This window comes from Rhipicephalus microplus, chromosome 4 (assembly GCF_043290135.1).
Source record: "Rhipicephalus microplus isolate Deutch F79 chromosome 4, USDA_Rmic, whole genome shotgun sequence".
NCBI classification, from domain to species: domain Eukaryota; kingdom Metazoa; phylum Arthropoda; class Arachnida; order Ixodida; family Ixodidae; genus Rhipicephalus; species Rhipicephalus microplus.
Genome location: NC_134703.1, coordinates 10,735,199 through 10,755,438, shown reverse-complemented (window position 1 = coordinate 10,755,438; position 20,240 = coordinate 10,735,199). Strand labels below are relative to the sequence as shown.

General features: G+C 46.7%; 2 protein-coding genes across 8 annotated transcripts in view; both read left to right on the top strand.

The window, feature by feature from the left end:
• Nucleotides 1-20,240, top strand: part of rols (zinc-RING finger and ankyrin repeat domain-containing protein rolling pebbles) — a 469,239-nt gene that overhangs the window by 125,811 nt on the left and 323,188 nt on the right. For 3 of the 7 annotated variants that reach the window (XM_075892148.1, XM_075892147.1, XM_075892146.1), the window contains exon 1: nt 6,155-6,405. The exons of 1 other annotated variant lie outside the window; for it this stretch is intronic. In XM_075892148.1, coding sequence (XP_075748263.1) covers nt 6,297-6,405 — 109 coding nt within the window. In that variant the 5' untranslated portion in view covers nt 6,155-6,296. Of the gene's footprint in view, nt 1-6,154; nt 6,406-16,797; nt 16,979-20,240 lie in introns of those variants that run through there. 3 more of the 7 variants (XM_075892149.1, XM_075892153.1, XM_075892152.1) reach the window with 3 other exon arrangements.
• The window catches only part of LOC142813947 (uncharacterized), a 57,243-nt gene continuing 46,200 nt past the window's right edge, over nt 9,198-20,240 (top strand). Inside the window, exon 1 of the mRNA XM_075891899.1 lies at nt 9,198-9,260. Coding sequence (XP_075748014.1) covers nt 9,198-9,260 — 63 coding nt within the window. The remainder of the gene's footprint in view (nt 9,261-20,240) is intronic.

The following is a 20,240-nucleotide window of genomic DNA, read 5'->3' as shown; positions in this document are numbered from 1 at the left end:
CTACCTATTCCACGTTGCGTAATTTCTAATTTTGCTTGAACTTCTGATCTCATGCACAAGACCGCATTGCCGAACGTCAGCCCAGGAACCATGACCCCTTTCCATATTCCTCTCACAACATCATACCTATTGTAATTCCACAGTGCCCTAATTTTCATCACTGCTGCATTCCTGTTACCTTTAGTCGTCACGTATATTTCGTGTTCCCTCAGGTACTCGGTCCCATTGCTTATCCATACGCCCAGATATTTGTATTTATCTGTTATCTCTAGCGTGACGTCCTGCATCCTAAGCTCACCACCTTCGTTGTCATTGAAAATCATGACTGCTGATTTTTCCTTACTGAGTCTAAAATCTAACCTATCTCACTCATTACCGCAGATGTCCATCAATCTCTGCAAATCTTCTTTGTTGTTAGCCATTAGCACTATATCATCTGCGTACATTAATACTGGTAGTGCCTGATCAATAAGTTTTCCTTGTTTGACTAAAGAGAGGTTGAAGCCCAGCCCACTTCCCTCTAATTATGCCTCTGATCCTTGTAGGTACATCATGAATAATAAGGGTGACAGGGAGCACCCCTGCCTAAGCCCCCGTTTTACCTCTGCAGGCTTGGATACCTGTTTTTCCCACTTTATAACTACCTTGTTACCTTTATAGATACCCTTTAAAAGATTAGTGACTACATGTTCCACGCCTAGTGTGTCCAGTATTCCCCACAATTCCTCTTGAACCACGCTATCGTACGCTCCCTTGATATCCAAGAATGCTAGCCACAGCGGCCTGTGTTCCTTTTCTGCTATTTCGATGCACTGCGTCAGTGAGAACAGATTCTCTTCCAACCTCCTGTGTTTCCGAAACCCATTCTGCAGTTCTCCCAGCACCCCCTCATCTTCTATCCATGCCTGCAGACTTTCCTTTATAATCTGCATCGCCAGCCTGTAGACCACTGATGTCACTGTTATAGGACGGTAGTTGTTTATGTCAGCTTTGTCCGCCTTTCCTTTATAGATCATGCTCATCCTGCTAAGTTTCCATCCATCGGGAACTTCACCATCAATTATTATTTTGCTCACTGCCTCTCTCAAAGCCTGCTTATACTTCGGACCTAATGTCTTTATCAGCCTAATTGGAATACCATCTGGGCCTGTTGATGTAACACTTTCCGAGAGACGCTTCTCCTTAAACTTGTGCCAGCGCCACCTGGCGGTTTCCTCCCAAGGCGTTACGCGCTAGCCGGTGCATTCATCACTCTTTCCTATTCTAGCCACTGTAGTATGGCAGCCACTGTAGTATGGCAGCCACTGTAGTATGGCATCCACTGTAGTATGGCGTCTGGGCCTACAAGGGAGCGGCGTTCTTTTGATCCTCGCACAGATCTCCGAATGGCTGCCGGTCTATATCCGCCATCTATTGCTCTCCAGGCCGGAGGGTGAAGCATCGTGCCACCACAACGGCATAGGCCTTTTCGCGAGACGACAAGTGTTTACGTGGTAGCAACATCTTCCTAGGAAGAGACAGCGGCGGCAGCCACACATCGGCCCGCTCATTGAACGAGCAGTGCGGCAGAGCCATTTGAGCTGGGGTACAGCGGCCCTTTTTATGTATGCTGTCGTGAGCTCGGGACCCCTCGCCCAGCAGACGCACACGACAAGAAAAAGCCATGGTGACACAATGCAGTGCAGCGACCATGCCTCAAGATTCGAGGTTTACTCGGCCGTATGTGCACGTCACTCTCGCAAGTTGTATAACAGGTGATTGGACAGTGTGATTTGGTGTCCTTTCTCCCCATCCGAGATCTTGGTAAACGGGACTATTCAGCCCTTCGACGAGGTCGTCACGATGTAGGACGACATTTTAATCTAGATGTTCGTCACGTAGCGAGAAACACTCGCTTGTAAATAATGTAAAATAAACCTCTGCAAATATATCCCCAAGAAGGCGCCTTCCTCCCTGCAAGATGGGCTAAACGGGTCCGGGGACGGCGGCCAGCTACCCAGGACGAGAGCCGCCGGACCCGAGTCGCAACGTCTGGCAGCACAGGTGGAATGCTGTCAGACCCCAGTCCTAGCAACTGGTGGTAGCAGTGGGATGCCGTCAACTCCCGGCCCTAACAACTAATGGCAGTGATGGGATGCCGTCGAGCCCCGGTCCTAACAATACCCTCCCTAGTCGTGTCATGGTCGGGCCACTTGGATCATGTTGTGTTGTTCACAACAGTAGAAAGCACAGCAATCACTGCGGCTTTTCGAAAATTTTTGAACGGTTTCTGCACGAGATGTGATAGTGCTGATGGATTCAAAGTCAGCGTCACGCTGACTGCATCGAGGGCTACCTCAAGAAAAATTCACAACACAATCTGTGGCGCTGAGTAAACACCTGATCGGCAAAAGCTTCAATGTAGAGTTTTAGTGGGTCTCATCCCACGTCGAAATTGAGGGCAAAGAAAAAAGCTGATGCCATTGCACGTGAAGCGCGAACTTTAGTTCCAAAAATAAGAGCTCCTAAAACTTACCAGAACAACAAGGAGGTAATACGCAATCACTTCAGGGCGATCCACAAGTTTCCGCATCGGTCATGCGTAATCCACGGACTTTCTAGAGAACGAGAGACGCTTCTTTACCAGATACGCGCCGGCTAGGTCATTCAAGACTGGGCGAGGCGGTTCCCCGTTTTGTGCCGTTTGTGGTTTTACGAATGCGTATATTTTTCTCTTTGGAATGACGAGCAGTTCTGAATGGAAGATTTGCGCCTGCGAGGAGACGCTTGAGCACATTCTATGCCACTGCCCAGCATACCAGTCTTAACGGCATGTTATGGAAGCCAAGCTCCGTCAGCTGGATTCACAACCACATACAGAAAAGAGATCCTGGGACCTTGGCCGACGGCTTCGCATACGCGCGAAGCCATGAAAGCTATCTTGTGCTTTTTAGGGACCACCGGATTTCACGAGCGCTCGTGAAAGAACAGCGTGAGACCGTGCTGTGAAGTTTGGAGCTGACTATTTATCCACCTCTTTCTTAATCTTCTTCTTTTCTCTCTATCTCTTTCCTTTTTATTATTCCCTCCTTCCCTCACCCTTAGTTTAGGGTAGCCAACTGAGCCAAGTTTGGTTAACCTCCCTGCCTTTCCCCTCTATTTCGCTCTCTCTCTCTCTTTTGTGGTGACATCGGCGACATCAGACATTTCCTTTGACTGTGACAAATAAAAAAAAAAAAACACCAGGCCTGCGCTGAAGGCGCAGCGCAGTCACAGCGAAAGCTGGAAGAACGACTTTTCAGAGCCTTTTCAAAACACTCATTGGGTACCTACTGCAAGAACACTTGCTTGATACCCACTAGGGCATTATTAATAAATTTTTTCGGTAGTAGGCCGGCATTCACTATGCTACTTTTCATCATTCTTCTGAGAAGCATGGTATACGCTAAACAATTGCAAGAAATTTCGTGCCAATTGTTCATGCAGTGGCTGACGACGATGAGGACTTATGGCTGAAGTGGGTACGCACCACAGTTAATAGGGGAAGAAGAACAAGCTTTTGTACTGGGTTGGAGCTTCGGATGGCTCACTCATTACGCTATATATTCGCATTGTGCGACGACTGGTTGTTCTTTTGATGTTTTAAAACGCTTTATAAGTCGTATTAACGTGATTGCTTTCCCGGCCTCAAGCTTGCCCAAGGCAAGTTTGCCAACAAGTCACAAGCATCAGCGAAGCTCAGTGTTAGAATACTGAGCTGGCACCCAGCGGACCCGGGTTCGAGCTCCACTGTGTCTTTGGTGCTAGATTTGCCAACAACTCACAAACACTGGCGTAGCTCAGTGGTAGAATACTGGGCTGGCACCCAGCATAACCGGGTTTTGAGACTCACTATGTTTTTCATGCTAGTTTTTTTTTCTAATCTCGTGCAATGCGGTTACGGACACCAGCGGTGGACAACTGCGCGCTTTTCGCATACAAAGCGCGACTCTCTTCGCCAACTTGCACGCTTCCTTTGGTGCTTCACAGCCGAAATGCTGAAATTTCTTCTTTCTTTCTCAGTGTATTTTCATCACCTTCACCCTCGTCTGGGCTCGCTTCTCTCATCCGGGCCGTGCAAGCACTAGCGACAATGTGCTCAGCTCTCGAAACGAGCACTAAATTGGGGGCCGAGCACGCAACGCGCTAATCTCACGCGACGACTCCACGTGAGTGACGTCGGCAGGGAATCACATCCTCGCTTGTTTCCATTCTCACCTTACCCATAAGTACGATCGAAGCAAGAAGGATAAGGGAGCGTATATAGATCGAAATTTATGGCGTGCTTGAAAATGACATGCGCAGATTTGACCGCTCTCGAAATGCCCTGGTGAATTCCTATAGCAAAATCTTTGGCCTATTTCTTTTTTCGACACTCTATACCAGTGTTGCAAAAGAGTAAACCTGCAAGGTGGCGGAATAGTTAAGAAAGGGAAAAAGACAAACACCCATTTGCAGCACGAAGCCACAAATAAGTCCGTATGGATTTCTCGGAAACCAGTGTAATGTGCCAAATGTGCTCTAACGACGCCAAGTTTAGCAGACGTCAATTGCTTACAGCGAACGCTTGAACAATTTAGAAGGAGGAGCTTCATTGCAGCATACATTATTGTCCCCGTGTTATTTCGTGATTCAACTCGATAAATTAATGTAAACCAAGTTAATACAAGAGTGGCGTCTTACAATTGCTGTGTTCTATTGAGATTTCGAAATAATATTAAGCAGACAATGTACTTCAGAGGCGAAAACGTATCGACAGCAGTGCCATAACTGTTGTCTTTCTAGTGTTGAGAGGCGCTGTACAATGAGTTGGTTGATTTCATTCGCAAAGCGTTGTTAACATAGTGCCCTTACGCAACCACACACTACTTTCTCATGTCGCTTTTATTGCGGTAAATTCAAACGTTTAGGCAGAGAAAACAATGCAGGGTTTCAAGATGAAAGTATAAAACATTGCCCAGACGTGGCATTACGGGCCTTTTTTTTTTTTTTGCGGTAGCCTGCAATCTCATAAGTCTTGTCTCAGACTTGTATCATCAAAGGCCTACAAGCCTTGAACACAGAAAATGGTTTTTACTTATCACTTGCGCAGTCAATGCAATAAAATCAACATGCAACTTAGTCAAAAGACATTTGCAAACTTCAGACAGATTTCTGACAATACGTGACTTGCACATTTCGGAACAGGAGGTGTGTTTCAAGAGAGCGCCACAATCAGAGCTCTTCAACTTTGAAGTCCAACACACCGGTGCTTACGCGGCAAGCCGTAGTGGAAGGCTCCGGAAATTTGGGCCACCTGCAGGCGTTCTTTAGCTGACATCGCTCTGTTCGGGTTTCTTTCACCTCCATCGGAATGCCGACTTTGGGGTGAGCAGCCGACACACGACTTGAGAGAAGGCGCCGCCGCTTTCCACAAACGTTGAGTAAAAACGGGCACTATATATACTCGAAACGCCTGATCGAGGGTAGGCTGATCAACTCACGGGCAGTAAAATTTCTCGTGTCCTCTGTGTCCGTCTTGTCTCTGTGTCGTTGTTCTGCTCTCGCGCTATAACTATCGTTCAACATTAACGTACACGAACAACCGCAGCAAGCGCCGGGGAGACGTTAAAGAAAAATAAGGAATGCCGGCAACGTTAAAGGGTTGCTGCTGAGGGCGAAACGGGAAGTCTTTCTTCCGGCGGCGGCGTCGACGATCCGCTAGTGGCGGCCATTTTTAGCCGCGCAGGGCCAAAGACCGCCGTATAAGAGAGCGCAGCCGGTCGGGGGTCGCGCCCAGACAGAGAGCCAGCAGCGGGCTCAAACCGCGCCGTGCGTTTTTCTCCTCGCTTCGAGAAAACCGGCGCTTTGAGCCAACATCGACTTGATTTTTCTCCTTCGTCTATATAATATATGTTCAGTGCTCTTTGTAGTCGAATAACACACGTCAACTGACAACGAAACTAACCCGAGTCTTAGTGTTAGCTCGTATTTATAACGCATAACGAATCATCGAACTTCGCCCTCATCGAAACTTCGACGGCACGCATCAAGTGTGCAACACTGACGAACACGACGACTTGAACGACGACTCTTTCCTTGTTCAGCAAAAGAAGGCGTTGTTTGACATCCTTTCGTGAAACTTTTTGAAGCTTTCAGCAATGACGTGAATTCCTTTTTACGCCGTCCCGTTCTTGGACGCGAAGAACCTTGTGCGGCAGCTTTTCATCGCAACAACGAGAAGTCGCCGAAACGGAATGCGCGCACGGGTGATCTGAGCAAGGAACCCAAGCGCCACCATGGTTTCTCAGAAGTGTCTCGTGCTGTTCGCCGCCTCCACAGTGCTTTGGAATTTTCACGGAATCGACATCCTGCGGCCCCTCAGGAGACTTTGGAAGGGAAAAAAGAGTAAGTGGGATCCTTTCGTACATTTCTTTGCCGCCCTCTTTTTCCTCTTCAAAGTGACGAAACAAAAAGCAATTCATCGTCCCTATAGCGTCGATTGGCGTGCCGGTCTTTTCGAGGACGCGACGATTGCGCAGCTTCATTGAACGGCGTTGATGGGCGGAATGCCCCATGTCTCGTATTTTTCTGATGAAGTTACACTCGATGCGATTGCTGCGCAGATGTCCTCACGACGACTGAGTCGCCGTTGCTGGTCAGGACACCCAACGTCATTACCGAACTGGTGATGAGAAAGACTTCATACGAAGTCTAGCTATAATGTACGCCTTCAACCGATGTTGGCCGGTTGGATGTTAAATCAAACATGTATAGATTTGCCACATTTCAACAACTGGCTGCCAACGCTCGTCTTGGCATTTAGTACGCACTCGGATATACAAAAGAGAATGACACTATATATACACGTTACATAATCGTGCAATGTCGCACCCCGCTTTGTCATGTTTTTGACAAGAACTTCCTCAGAAGTACACTTTCACCACTTTTATAGTTGACATAATTCTAAGCAAAACTTGCAAGAACGAGCCGTTTAGGCATGACTGCTATTTAAGCTTTTATTTGTGGTGTACGCCACTTAAAAACGCACTCTGAGCTGACTTACTACTCCTGGCTGATTCGAGCCTCTCTGCACGTACAACGAGATATGCAAGTACATTTATCTCTCAAGAAGAGCACTGCCCCTGCCACACTCCTCGCGGTGCAGGGCCCAAGCTGCTCCAAACAAGACACGAGCCCTGCGGTATGCAATATACCCCGCGCTGTTCGCATACCCGCATTGCCCTTGTGTCGCGGCCACGAGGAATTCGAGCATGTTCTTTGCCAGTCACCCTTTCCAAGAAGAGGAAATGAACAAGCTGATTAAGGCCCAGGACCTCACCTCTCAAATCTTGCCCGTCCAGAGGGCGGTCAGGTTTAACCATCCCGAGTGGGCCTTGCCAGGTGCCGCTGAGTTAACTCGCGTTTATTGTGGGCATAAAAAAAAGTTATTTCACTTGCTCACTACTGTTCACCTTAAAGTCATTAGCACTTGCGCTCAGCTGAGAATTAAACGTAGTAACCAATATATTTATACCGTCTATTTCTTGTGAGAAAACCACTTTTCTTATTTCGTTTAACAATGAATCAATGATTGTTTTAATAACTTAGTCTTACTTAGTCAAAACCTTCCCGTGTTCACGCATCGAAACAAGTAAACAATCGTTATCCGAAACTGTAAAAATGGCAGTTCTCTAAAGCATAACCCCGTTAAAGCGAATACGTGCACTTATATTGCACACATTCATTTATTTCCAAAAGCATGAATACTGGTAAATAAGCGTGTGATCACCACATGTCCAATGCGCAAAAGCTACTTTGTGCCTCTCTCCTTACGGCCGGCATCCTTGCTTGCCTAACAGTAGGTTTAAAACAAAATGAATACTCTCGGCTAAATAAATTCTTGTTTTCCGGACAACAGCCTCTAGCGTCGACTGTTCACGAGGAAACACATTTGTTCAAGCCGCGGGATATATATAATATGTGCTTCGGACTTCTAGCGACAACACTGTTTTTGAAACTGCAGAGCGTCACTAACTCCTTCAACTACAAATTTTTTTTTAAGCTCGCGGTGAGGTTTCTAGTCATTTAACGTGAACGTCCACTGAAAGCGTAAAACACTGTCTATACACATTTCTGTCGAAGTTTCTTACAGTATACAAAGAAATGTTGCTGATATATAGGCAACCACTTCTATGTGCAGTTTCAACTGCTTCTCATGGCATTCAGACTGTATACCTCGTCGGGCAACCATAAATATTCGTCAAAGTTACGAAAGATTCTCTTTGCGATATTCCTCCTGAAATGCTATTGTATCTCCCACAGATCTGCAGACGTATTTCGCTTTAAGATCACAAGTCGTAAAGATCGCATGGAGTGTTACTGGGACATTTTTTCAAGTAAAGCGAAGCCTTTCGTTTAGATATACGAAAACCAAAAAGCAATATTGATTCGTATGTTCGAATAAGTAATAGCTTCGCGTGAATGCTTTTTTTCTTCTTTTGGCTGCGATTTGGGCGAAGGGGCTCTGCAGTAGACGAACATCTGAAATTGACGCTGTTAGCAAACTAGAACAGAAGCTAGATTTTATACGTTTACGCGAGCGAACTATAGAGGGTTCTAAATAATTAGCAGATCTAAAAGTTGTTTCTAGGACTCAGTCCACTCTTGCAATTGCGAAAAAATTGTATACATGGTTTTTTACCTCTTTAAATGCTCCAAGAAACGGCCGTCAATTCTGATTTCGTGCAATATTATGCTCATAAGAATACTTAAAAATGAGCCCTCAGTAGGCTCATTGGCTTACGCTAGCACACATTTTTGTTTTCATTTCAGTAGCAAGGCTACTAAATTACGCTTACTTCTTTGCGCACTGTTCGAAGGGTTGAAGAGAAGTATTTTTAATTTTTGGCAACTGACAGTGAATAGGATTACTGTGTACAGTGACTCGGCCCGTTGATACACGCATTGAAAGTGATGCATGCAGTTACCACAGGTATGACAATTCGGCGCATTACACGTCCATCAGTGCGCATCGTTGTCTAACATCAAAGTTTACAGTTGTACATTAGGGAGCGTTCTGCACAACAGTAGCATCCGAGCCTCGTTATAACATCAGTTATATCGCGAGTTGTTGGTTATAGCAATCTGAACGCGAACATAGGTTGCTAAGGCTTCGTTTCAGTTACTCTTAATCTTTTATGGCTGAGCCCACCGTCTGCCCGCCGCCCGACGTCGACAAGAAGACAATCACCGTGATGACGGTACTATTTCACGCTGTACTGCTTCGCTCCCTGTTCACATGAGCGGCAGGCGCGCGCTTTTCCGCTGTGACGATTTGTCCGGCGTGGGGTGCAACAGCTCGTATGGGAGAAAGAAAGTGCACAGAAATAAAGGAAAGAAAGACGGAGAAATAAATTTACAAAGAGAGAAAGAGAAGCAGGTACAAAAGAGACTGGAAAATACAAATATCAAGACACGCACACACATACAAAAAGAAAAAAAATGGAATAAATGAGAGAAACAAAGAGACAGAAAGGAAGAGAAAATGACAGGCAGAGAACGAAACGGCAGATCTAGAAAATTTCAGCGACAGCAAAAAAAAAGTAAATAAAAAGAGATAACAGTAGAAAGAAAAGGAGAAAAAAAAAAGACATCTCTTTATCTAGGCTACTTGGTGCTTTGGTTGATAAGTGATACCCTATCGATAGCTAGCCAATAATTGTGATTTACATCTATGAGACCTTGCGCATCGGCATGTCCGAGTCGAACCAAGACCAGCCGAGTGCTCTCATCAGCTAAGATGCACCGCAGTTTCGAGCGACTCAGTTCAATCAGCGCCTATATTTTCTTATAACGAAACCAAAAACGTGACAGCCACCATATCAGCCGTAACCAAGAAATATTTGACTCCCGTGACACTCAAAACTACAAAATAGCATTAAAAGCAGAATAAATGCTGAAAGACAATCCTCGAGTACATTTTAGGGGCTAAGCACCTTAAGCCGTCAGTCATGCGTCCTCGATGTATGTAGTAGCTAACAACCTCTCGTTTAGCTCTTGAAATTTCCGCTAGATGGCGGTACTTGTATATGATGAATATATGATTAAAAGATGCGAGATGGTGATACTGGGAGTGTTCACTGGATGGACGGAGAGACTGAAGGATGGACGGACGGACGGACGAACGGACAGACAGACAGACAGACAGACAGACAGACAGACAGACAGACAGACAGACAGACAGACAGACAGACAGACAGACAGACAGACAGACGGACAGACAGACAGACGGATGCATGGACGGACGTATGGACGCGGTCAGCGGACGAACGATTCACGGTTTACCGATATAAGTCTCCGAAGCCTCGCCCCCTCATTATCATTCACTCCGCGGATCTGCTGCGTTTTTTTTTATTGTTCGAGCAAAGTTGCGAAATTTCAGTCATATAACGCAAAGAGAAAAGGAGCAATCCCGCACTGCACTAATGTCGTTCTTGTGTTGTGGCTCATCGCGCATTTCTAACTATTGCGGATAACGCTTCTCTATATCAGCGTGAAATCGGAAGAAATGCGTAACAAGAGCAACTCTTGGCGCTTGCCGAGCTGGTGTCCCTATCCTAAGCGGTACGGGTATCAGCCGCATGTTTCAGAAGCGTTTCTCGCGATCATAGGTAAATTATGGAGACAGCTTGGGCCTATTCCTGCTGTTTGATATCATTTTAGACCTTGTTTATTTCGCGCTGGCTGTGAGCATCGTTTGCCTTTTTGTAGAGCTGCCGTATTGACCTCTGCGTGACCATGCGACACGAGACGATGGATAAACGACAAGCCAGCTGGCCTCTGAAGCATTACGCGCTTGTGAAAAGAAAAAGTCGCATTTCAGTTGGTTGCACCGTCGTATGAACCGAAGCTCGAAATGGTATAAGAGGACACGTTCCTCGTTCACTGCTGGGGAATGCAACTATAGTCCGCACAGCCCCCCCCCCCTTCCCCCGCCAGATCACCACCTCTGCGAATGAAGTTCCGCTCATCCGATGGCGAGGCCATTCGGCGCATGACGTCACTCTGGAGTGGCGTGTGCCCGTTTCGGCTGTGAGGGATGCTCTTAAAGTCGTATCCGACTGTAGTGTGTTTAAGGCGTTTATTGTACTCTAACCAGATTGTGAATTTCTTAGAGTCGATTTTTATTACTACAGTTCCAGCGAATATCTCACTGAACAAACTAATTTAATGTCTTGAAGCTACTTCGTTTGAACGAGTTTCGACTGTGTAATGGACTTCCAGTGAGGGCAGGCGCAAATGTTTTACAACGCACGGTAACATCGGAGGCTAAGTATAGAGCAGCTCAACATTGTATCGAACTAACCTCGTTGTTAGGTTAGCCATTCTTCAACCCCGATCGCTAGAAGGGGTCCTTTGGCACGTGACCCGGAACAGGCGATGTACCGTGGCGTTTTGCTCAGGCCAACTTTTTTCTTTCGTTCGTTTGACCGTAGTTATCGAGCAGAACCACGTGGATGCTTTGAATTCTCAGAACCGCTTGGCGCCGAGCCACTCCGGCACCACTTTCCACTTCAGGCCTGAACCAATATACATTCTGTCACTTTTCAAACAACGCTCCTAGTCGAGTGAGGAGACAGGGGCATGTGAGCAGGGCAGTTTTCCCGAACAGCAGCTATTGTTTTGATGCTTTGTATACGTTCGTAGTTGGGGGGCTCATTGGCCGAGTGGTGCTTTTTTTTTTTTTTGGTTCGTGATTGGCTCGCAGACGACGCGCACCTAGAGCGAACAGTGTGTGGCCGCCTGCGTGTGGTGACGTCACGCGACTTCTCTCCCCACCGGCAGCGCTCAATATAGGCGGTAAGACGCAGTGCTGGGCGACGCTTTCTCGGAGCGCAAACTCGCTTTTGCCGGGTCCACGGAGGCCGGGTCGAAGACCCCGTCGAGGAGCCTCGACCCTCCCCCAGCGACCTGTCTGGGCGTGCGCAGTGTCCACGTGACGTCTGTCTTATAGTCATCGTCGTCGTCCAAGCGAGTCCGGCGATTTGCGTGCAGAACGCTGGCACGGCGCACCGCAGAAACGAAACACGTTGTTGCCAACGTCGCGAACGAGTTCACGGCTCATGTATTACGACGAGTATTTGCGTGGTCATGACGATAATAATACCAGTATGGATCACAGCAGCGCAAGAGGAGGAGAAGGAATGACAGGGATGTTAGCCAGTGCAGCGCAAGAAGCACTCACTTGAGGAGGCGGATAGACAACATTCTTACCAGTCTCGCATGTCAGTTATTTTTTGGCTGTTAGTGCACTGCGCGTTGTAACAGATCACCAAAGCGATCTGATAGAACGCCTTGCCTTGTGTAACCGCACGGCGTTCCTTAATATCAAGTTCGTCCGTCTAGTTTGTAAGCGCACTACATTTTTAAATGCAAAGCATTTCTTAGCGAACTTCGGTGACTATGAGCGTATCTATCTATCTATCTATCTATCTATCTATCTATCTATCTATCTATCTATCTATCTATCTATCTATCTATCTATCTATCTATCTATCTATCTATCTATCTATCTATCTATCTATCTATCTATCTATCTATCTATCTATCTATCTATCTATCTATCTATCTATCTATCTATCTATCTAGCCGCCTACGACTTTTAGCTCACCTGGCTGTTTGGATAACCGTATCGATACCAACTTGGTATGACATAACATGACGGTATGCGATCATATTTGACTAGTCATAACATGAAAATTATGACATGTATGTCATGAATGACATGATTTACATTTCATGGTTTTGTTCCTATTGCGGTAGTTTAGTTCACATGTAATGTTTCGTATCACGGTACGTGAATGGATGACGAAGGCATGTGCCTCGTGCAAACATGATAATCATGAGATGCGTGCCATGTAACAACATGACTACATGCCACATTCATGATGCGCTCGTGGTCATTTCGCTAGCTTCACATATGCCAAATTTTGTATTATGTGACGTCAATGGATGACGAAGGTATGTCATTGGGGCGAACATGGCAATCATGAGATGCGTTTCATGTGAGATTACGACTACATGCCACAGTCAAGGCACCAATACATTTCGACGTGACGCGATGCGCGTGCTCGCCAGCGTTCATATCGTCGCGTCACGCCGGCGTTGCCACGCCAGGCGCCAGCCCTGCTATATATATATATACTCGCAGGCGCGTGCCGCGCTGCGTTGCTTTGACGCATGAGCGTTTCAGCGGGTACGGCATTCCTCCGTCACGAAAAGACGGAGACGCAATGTTGTCTGGGTAACGCATCGGCGCGAAATGCAGCATGTCGCAGTTCGCACCGGTTGCCGTCGGGCTGCGCCGAAGTACGCAGGTCACGCCGGTCGCACTTGGCGTCGGACTATAGATTGCTCGCGGTTTGCTAACGTAACGTCGCTGTGCCCAGCCTGCGCGTGGGTGAACGGTGCATTGAGGTATCTTGGGCCCTTCATACAGTGCTCGCGGTCGTTTTGCTGGCTCCACATATACCAAATTTGGTGTTATGTGACGTGAATGGAGGACGAAATATATGACTGGTGCAAACATGATTATCCTGACACGCGTGTCATGTAAGAACATGACAACATACCACGCTTATAATGGGCTCGCTCCACATATACTAAGCGTGATTACACGTGACGAGGATAGATGACGAAGGTAAACGAAACATCGAAACATGATAATGATGACACGGAAGTCATGTACGGTATAATTTTCCTCCACCACGTATCGTTGCGCTGATTTCAAAGTGAAATATGAACTTTTCTCATTCGTGCTTCGCATATCATAGATTCGCCCTGTACGCGGGATCTGCCAATTTTTTAAGTGTGAATACACTTTATAAGCGACCCCAAACCATCCACCGCCGTCGGCGGCGTCCGCAGTCTTCTCTCTATCTTTAAAAGAAAGAGGACTTGGCGGGCCGCAGCGCGACGCTCTACCGAATAAGCCACGGACGCGACGCTGATATCCCCCTTCGCTCGCTCCTCCGCTCGCTCCTCCGCTCTCCTCGCTCACTGCAGCTGCGCGCGCACCCCTCTCTCTCGCGCGCCCGCCTTCTCTCTCAGTCTCCCGTCGAGAGCGGGTCGTGCGATGGATGTCCCGGAGGCAACGCTACCATCTGTATATAAGGCGCGTTACTGACACCGATATCAGCGTCGCCAACGGATTTTAACTTTACTCCCCCTCATAGCATCACCCCGTGCATTCACACTTGCAAGTGCGTTAGTGAACCATCCGTCACACTGCATGAAAAAGAATTAGGTTATTTAGGCCAATCTTGTTTATTGCCATGAGTGTGACAACGCTACCTAGGTGCACCTCGTATTCTGCGCATGTTGTGATGTAGGCTGCCAGTACCTATATATATATGTGTACTTTTCACCCCGTTTTTCCAATAAACAACAGTTGTGAGTCAGCGCCGTCTTTTCTTTCTCTCTTGCTCCTTCCCTGTCCTCTATTTTTTCTGGTGTTGCGCTGTAAGTAAGTACAAGTTAGTAGACTTGTGCGGTCGTCCAGATTTTCAGGAGAGGTTCTTGCTATATCGCTGTTCCGGGCTTCAATATCCAGTCGGCCGTCGCTGACCTTGAGCTTTGTGTTTCTGTCAAGTTGCTGCATGCGCGCTTGCCCACGCTCCCAGCTAACACTCCCTCCATTACCGGAGCTCTTCTTCAACATTATTGCTGAACTCTACAGATGTGCGCAGTCAGCACTCCGCAGCAGCTGAGGGAGTCTCCGCGAAGGAAAAGAACAATGCAGTATAATAACCCGCCCCGTGGAGTTTGCGGCTCTCGTGACTCGACGTTAGACGACGGAACGTAAGCCCACAGAGAGCCATCTTTAAGTTGACCATCCCATATACGATCGCGGCACATTCTGAAGCCGGCCGAAAGGCACTTACTCAAACCAGCGTCGCGATTCGAATATAGACCTTGTATATTTGCCAGCTCTTTCGGGCGGCTGCCTGCACTGAGCGAGTGGGCCCTGTCGACCGAATACACTCTACTGCATTCCCCCGGAGCAGTTCAAGGTCAGGCGCTCTATCGACGATTGGCATTAAGAAAGAGAGAGAAAAGAAATATAGCCTTCAACAGAAAGGACCCTGAAGTAGCAAATTGGGCTTTTCGGAACATACTCATCACGATTAGCGCACAAAAGGTGCTTGTGCATATATATGGCACGTTTTTCGCGTTGAACTTTCTCTTGTAAGACAGCGCTTGTGTCGCGCACTTTCTTTTGTTTTTTGTCCTTTTTGTGGGCTGATCGTGATTGGTCACCGCCCTAGCCGAGTAATGAAGAGCAATTCGGTAGCCTCTGGGGCTAAGTCATGGCACTCCTTAAATGTTATGGCACAAATCGGAGGAGGCCGGCCCAATTATGCGTACCCCAAAGTCACGTGGAGACGCTATTCCCGTAGATCGACCTTCGGCGTCGACTTGCTGCCGAGCCCGGCCTCAAGCGAGGGCTCCTCGCATCTTTCACGAGTGACCCCTCTTCACCGGCTTTCGAGGAATGCCTTGCTTAGTGAAGCAGTGATGGTCAACGAATGGGTTTATATTTAGCTACTGTTATAAGGGCGCCCTTTGGTGGTGACGCTCGATGCCTTGATTTGCCGATGATGCTGACAGCGTTTAAACGTGTGGCTCTGCCACGTTGACATATCGAAGCGCCCTGTGTTATCTCGGCGATGGCAAGAAGGCTACTTGCGTAATCTATCGAACTTTCTTGGTAGAGGCCATCCCTCCACTTTAAACCTTGAGATAGGCGCTGTCACTTTTATCTTTGCAATTAATTGTTCAAGCATCAATTTTCACGGCCACCGAAAGGCATATACGTGTATCGGTATGCAGGTGCAGGACGGAACATTTCTTTCAGTGACACCATTTATTCTTGTCATTATTGTCGTGTCGCCATTTTTGGGATCTTGTCCATTAGTGCGTCAATAACGATTACCTAATGAAGAACGAAAATAATTGGCGTTAAATCTCTTTGTTACGAAATTTATTCCCTGGTTGATATCGTCTGTATGAGTTGTGAAATGAGGTGTGCCCCTATTCGTGAGGATATAAATGTCTCTGCAGCGTCCTCGAATACAGAGCCAAATACAAAAAGTTCCCTCCTGCACTCGATAATAATATGGCCGATGTCATGATTGGGTTGAAATATGCTCTTACATTTATTTATTTATTTATTTATTTGCTTATTTATTTATTTATTTATTACTATTTTGTCAAATGCGGTTAGAAGTAATGTACGGTCAAATTTCTTGAGCAATGTACTTATGACGCATAGGAGTCGAATCCACCAAGAAATGAAGGAATGCAGCAATTTGGAAGCATACGGCGACGCGGAGGCCTCAATCCAATGCTTAACATTCGTCAAGGTCTCACTTTAAATCACAAATGATGGATAGGGGTAGTCGCCTTTCCTTCACGCGCAGCTGAAAACACGGGCTTGGCGCATTCAGCTTTCGGTGTGCCCACCACTTTCTACGGAGCGAAGCGCTTACAATTTTCGTTAGCGAGTAGGATGATTATTCGCACACGCTGCAAGGTCCACGCCGCGTCTGCCCGCCAATGCGGGCTACGAAGCCATAAAATAAACTTGCCGCGCCAGTGACGTACCCCACGTAAAAATTGACGTCATGACTGCGATGTCCGCCGCGAGTGGGCGTCCCAGTCGCAGCCACCCGAACGGGTCGGCTCAGTGGCGGCCTCTCGCGGCGGCGCTCGCAAAGATCGCTCATTCGGCCGGTGGTCGTATTGTGCGTTGGCTGTTCGTGTGTGACGCTCCGATCAGAACGCAAACAAGGAGGTTTACAAACTCGCGTGGTACGCTTTCAAGACACGCTGTGCTGTTCGCGCATGCGGTGCGTCTCTACGGACACCTTGGATATTACTACTCTGGATACCTGACATGACACTGCGAGAAAATATGGTGAGTCTATCTTCCCCGGGCTACGAATGTGTTTCTCAGCGGCGTCACTTCGTGGCACGCGCGGTCAACGTTGCGCGAGTTTCACAAGATCGCGTGCGCTTCGTGGGTTGGCGGTCGTTCGACTTGAGAATATTTACAGCTCGGGCGAGTTGGTCATTCATAAACCTAGTTTGTAATAGCGCGGTGCATATAAGAAGCAAACACGACACAAACTTAGAGAGAAAGGTAGGTGCTACACTTCCAACTGTTTATCTCATGCCATCCATACCCATCTTATGCATGTGCAAAAAAAAAAAAAATCATTGTGCGAATGATCCAATTCCAAGAAACATCATTTTCTTTTCCGTCAAAACATGCGTGTGGTATGCGCTATCATCATCAGCTTGACTACGCCCACTGCTGGGCAAAGGCCTGCCTCTCCCATGATCGGGCAATCAGCCCGGTCTTGTGCTTTCCGTGGCCACGTTATACCTTCAAACTTTTAAACCTGATCGGCCCACATAACTTTCTGTCTCCCCTTCGTGCGTTTGCCTTCTCTGGGAATCCAGTCAGTTACCCTTCATAACAAGCGGTTGTCCTGCCTACTTGCTACGTGCCCGACCCATGTCCATTTCTTCTTCTTGATTTCAACTATATCCTTGACCCCGGCTTGTTCCCTGACCCACTGTGCTCGCTACTTGTCTCTTAAGGTTACACCTATCATTTTCCTTTCCATCGCTCGCGTCGTCGTTCTCATTTTATGATTAACCCTCTTTGTACGCCTCCAGGTTTCTTCTCCGTAGGTAAGTACTGGCAAGATGCAGCTGTTATATACATTCCTCTTGAGGGTTTAGTGGCAGATTACCATTCATGATTTCAGAATGCTTACCGAATGTGATTCACCGCATCCTTATTCTTGTAGTTATTTCACTCTCATGGTTCGGCTCCGCGGTTACTACCTGTCCTAAGTAGGCATATTCCTTTGCAACTTCCAGCGTCTCTCCACGTATCGCTAAGTGCTGTTTTTTTGCGGAGACTGCTGCACGTTCATTTAGTTATGTGCATATTTATTCTCAGACCTACCTTTCTGCTTTCCGTGTCCAGTTCTGTAATAATGAGTCGTAATTTGTTACTCAAGGTAATGTTATCAGAATTGCAGTTTACTGAGATACTCTTCATTAACTCTTATACTTAACTCTTCCCAGTCTATCTGAATACCTCCTGTAAACACGCGGTGAATAGCATTGGAGAGATGGTGTCTCCCTGCCTTACACCCTTCTTTATTGGGATTCTGTTTCTTTTTTTATGGAGAACTATGGTGGCTGTGGATCGAGTGTGGATTTCTTCCAGTAAGTTTATGTAGGGTTCTTCTATGTCCTTATTCTGTAGAAGCTGGATTACTGCTGATCTTTCGACTGAGTCAAACGCCTTCTCGTGATCTATGAAGGCTATGTATAGGGATTGGGTATATTCCCGCATTTCTCTATTACTAAATATAGTCTCAATATGATGTATAGTGGAGTAGCCGGTACTAAATCATGCTTGATCCTTTGGTTGATTGAAGTCTAATGTCGCCTTATTTCTATTAGCTATTATTTTTGTAAATAGTTTCTGGAGAACGAACAGTAAGCTGATAGGCCTGTAATTTTTCAAGTCCTTGACGTCTGCTTTCTTGTGGATTAAGATAATGTTGGCTTTCTTCCAAGATTATGGTACCCTTCCCGTCAACAGACACTTCGTATATAAGGTGGCCAATTTTTCCAACACAATGTCTCCACCATCTTTCAGGAGGTCCGTTTTTACCTTATCCTCACCGGCGGCTTTTCATTCCTTCTTGGGCTTTTCTTACATCCCCTGTCGTTACTGGTAGGATGTTGAATTCGCCTGGACTATTATTGTTTCTGGGGATATCATCCTGGTTGTTTTCGCTTCTGTACAGCTCTCTGTAGAACTCCTCCGCCACCTCCACTATCCTATCCATATTGATTATGACATTGCCTTCATTGTTGTCTAATGTATACATCCGATGTTTGCCTTCGCAGCTTTTAGCCTTCTGCCACTTTTTACAGGCTGCTTAATTCAGTCCATATTATAGCTTCTGGCGTCGGCTATCTTAAATCTATTAACTTCAAAAGCTGCACTAGCTGTATTTTGTCGGTTGTATTTGATGTTTTGGTGGTTTGTCGTGTCTTAATAAGATTTTTCGTCTCCTGAGATGATTTGCCAGAGTCCTGTGTAGCGTCTACCCCCGCCTTCCATTGCACACTCTATTATGATACTAGTAACATTATCGTTCATTGGGTCAATGCTAACGTCGGTTACCTCGTGTGTGCTTCGAATCTATTGTGTAGCGAAACACTGCATTCCTGTACTTTCGCTCTCACCGCTAGTTCAATAATTGGCTTCTTGCGTATCAGTTTTGGCCTTTGCTTTTTAAAATTTAGGTGAGTACGAGCTTTTACCATTCTGTGGTCACTGCATCGGATCTTGCCAACCACTTTTACATCCTGTACAATGCCTGAGTGTGCACGCAGAATGAAGTCAATTTCAGTTTTAGTTTCGCCCTTAGGACTTCGCCACGTCCACTTGCGGTTAGCCCGTTTCCTGAAAAATGTATTCAAGATCCGTAAATTATTACGTCCCACTAACTACACTAATAACTCCCATCTAGTGTTTCGCATGCGCTGCGAGCTAAATAAGCCTCTTTTGTCTTCGCGCACTCAGAAGTCGTCAAGAGAGGCGCATCGCAAACACGTGCTTTAAATCTTTCCTGGCCGAATCAGGTCATCGCGAAATGGCGTCGAGTTTCGAGACGGAAAACAAGCGTCTCATCCAAGCAGGGTACACAATTCTGTTAGCGGTGTCTGTGGCCGAACGCATTCTGAAAGATTCACGCAGGAAAACAGGCGGTAAGTTGTGGAGTGCTCAGGCTGCTGGGTAGGTGGGATCCCATAACATAAAGAACGTGGCCCAGTGGGCTAATGTACGTGTTATTTTTCTCTGCGTCCAAAAAACTAAATTAGCTTTGCAAGTTGACTTGCTCAAGTAACGTCGTTCACTGAGCTTGGGATAAAAACAACTTGTTAAATTTATTGATTGCGGGTGCTGTTGATTATTGTGTGGGAAGTACAGTATAGGATAGACTGAGAGGTGTCTCAATGACGTGAACACAGCTACAACGCAGAAGGAAGGTTCCTAGCAGCGCAATGCAAAGGTTGTATCGTTATTGGCCGGCTAGCTGACTTGCTCGCTAGAGTGTCTTTAGATGGTCCTGTGAGTGAGC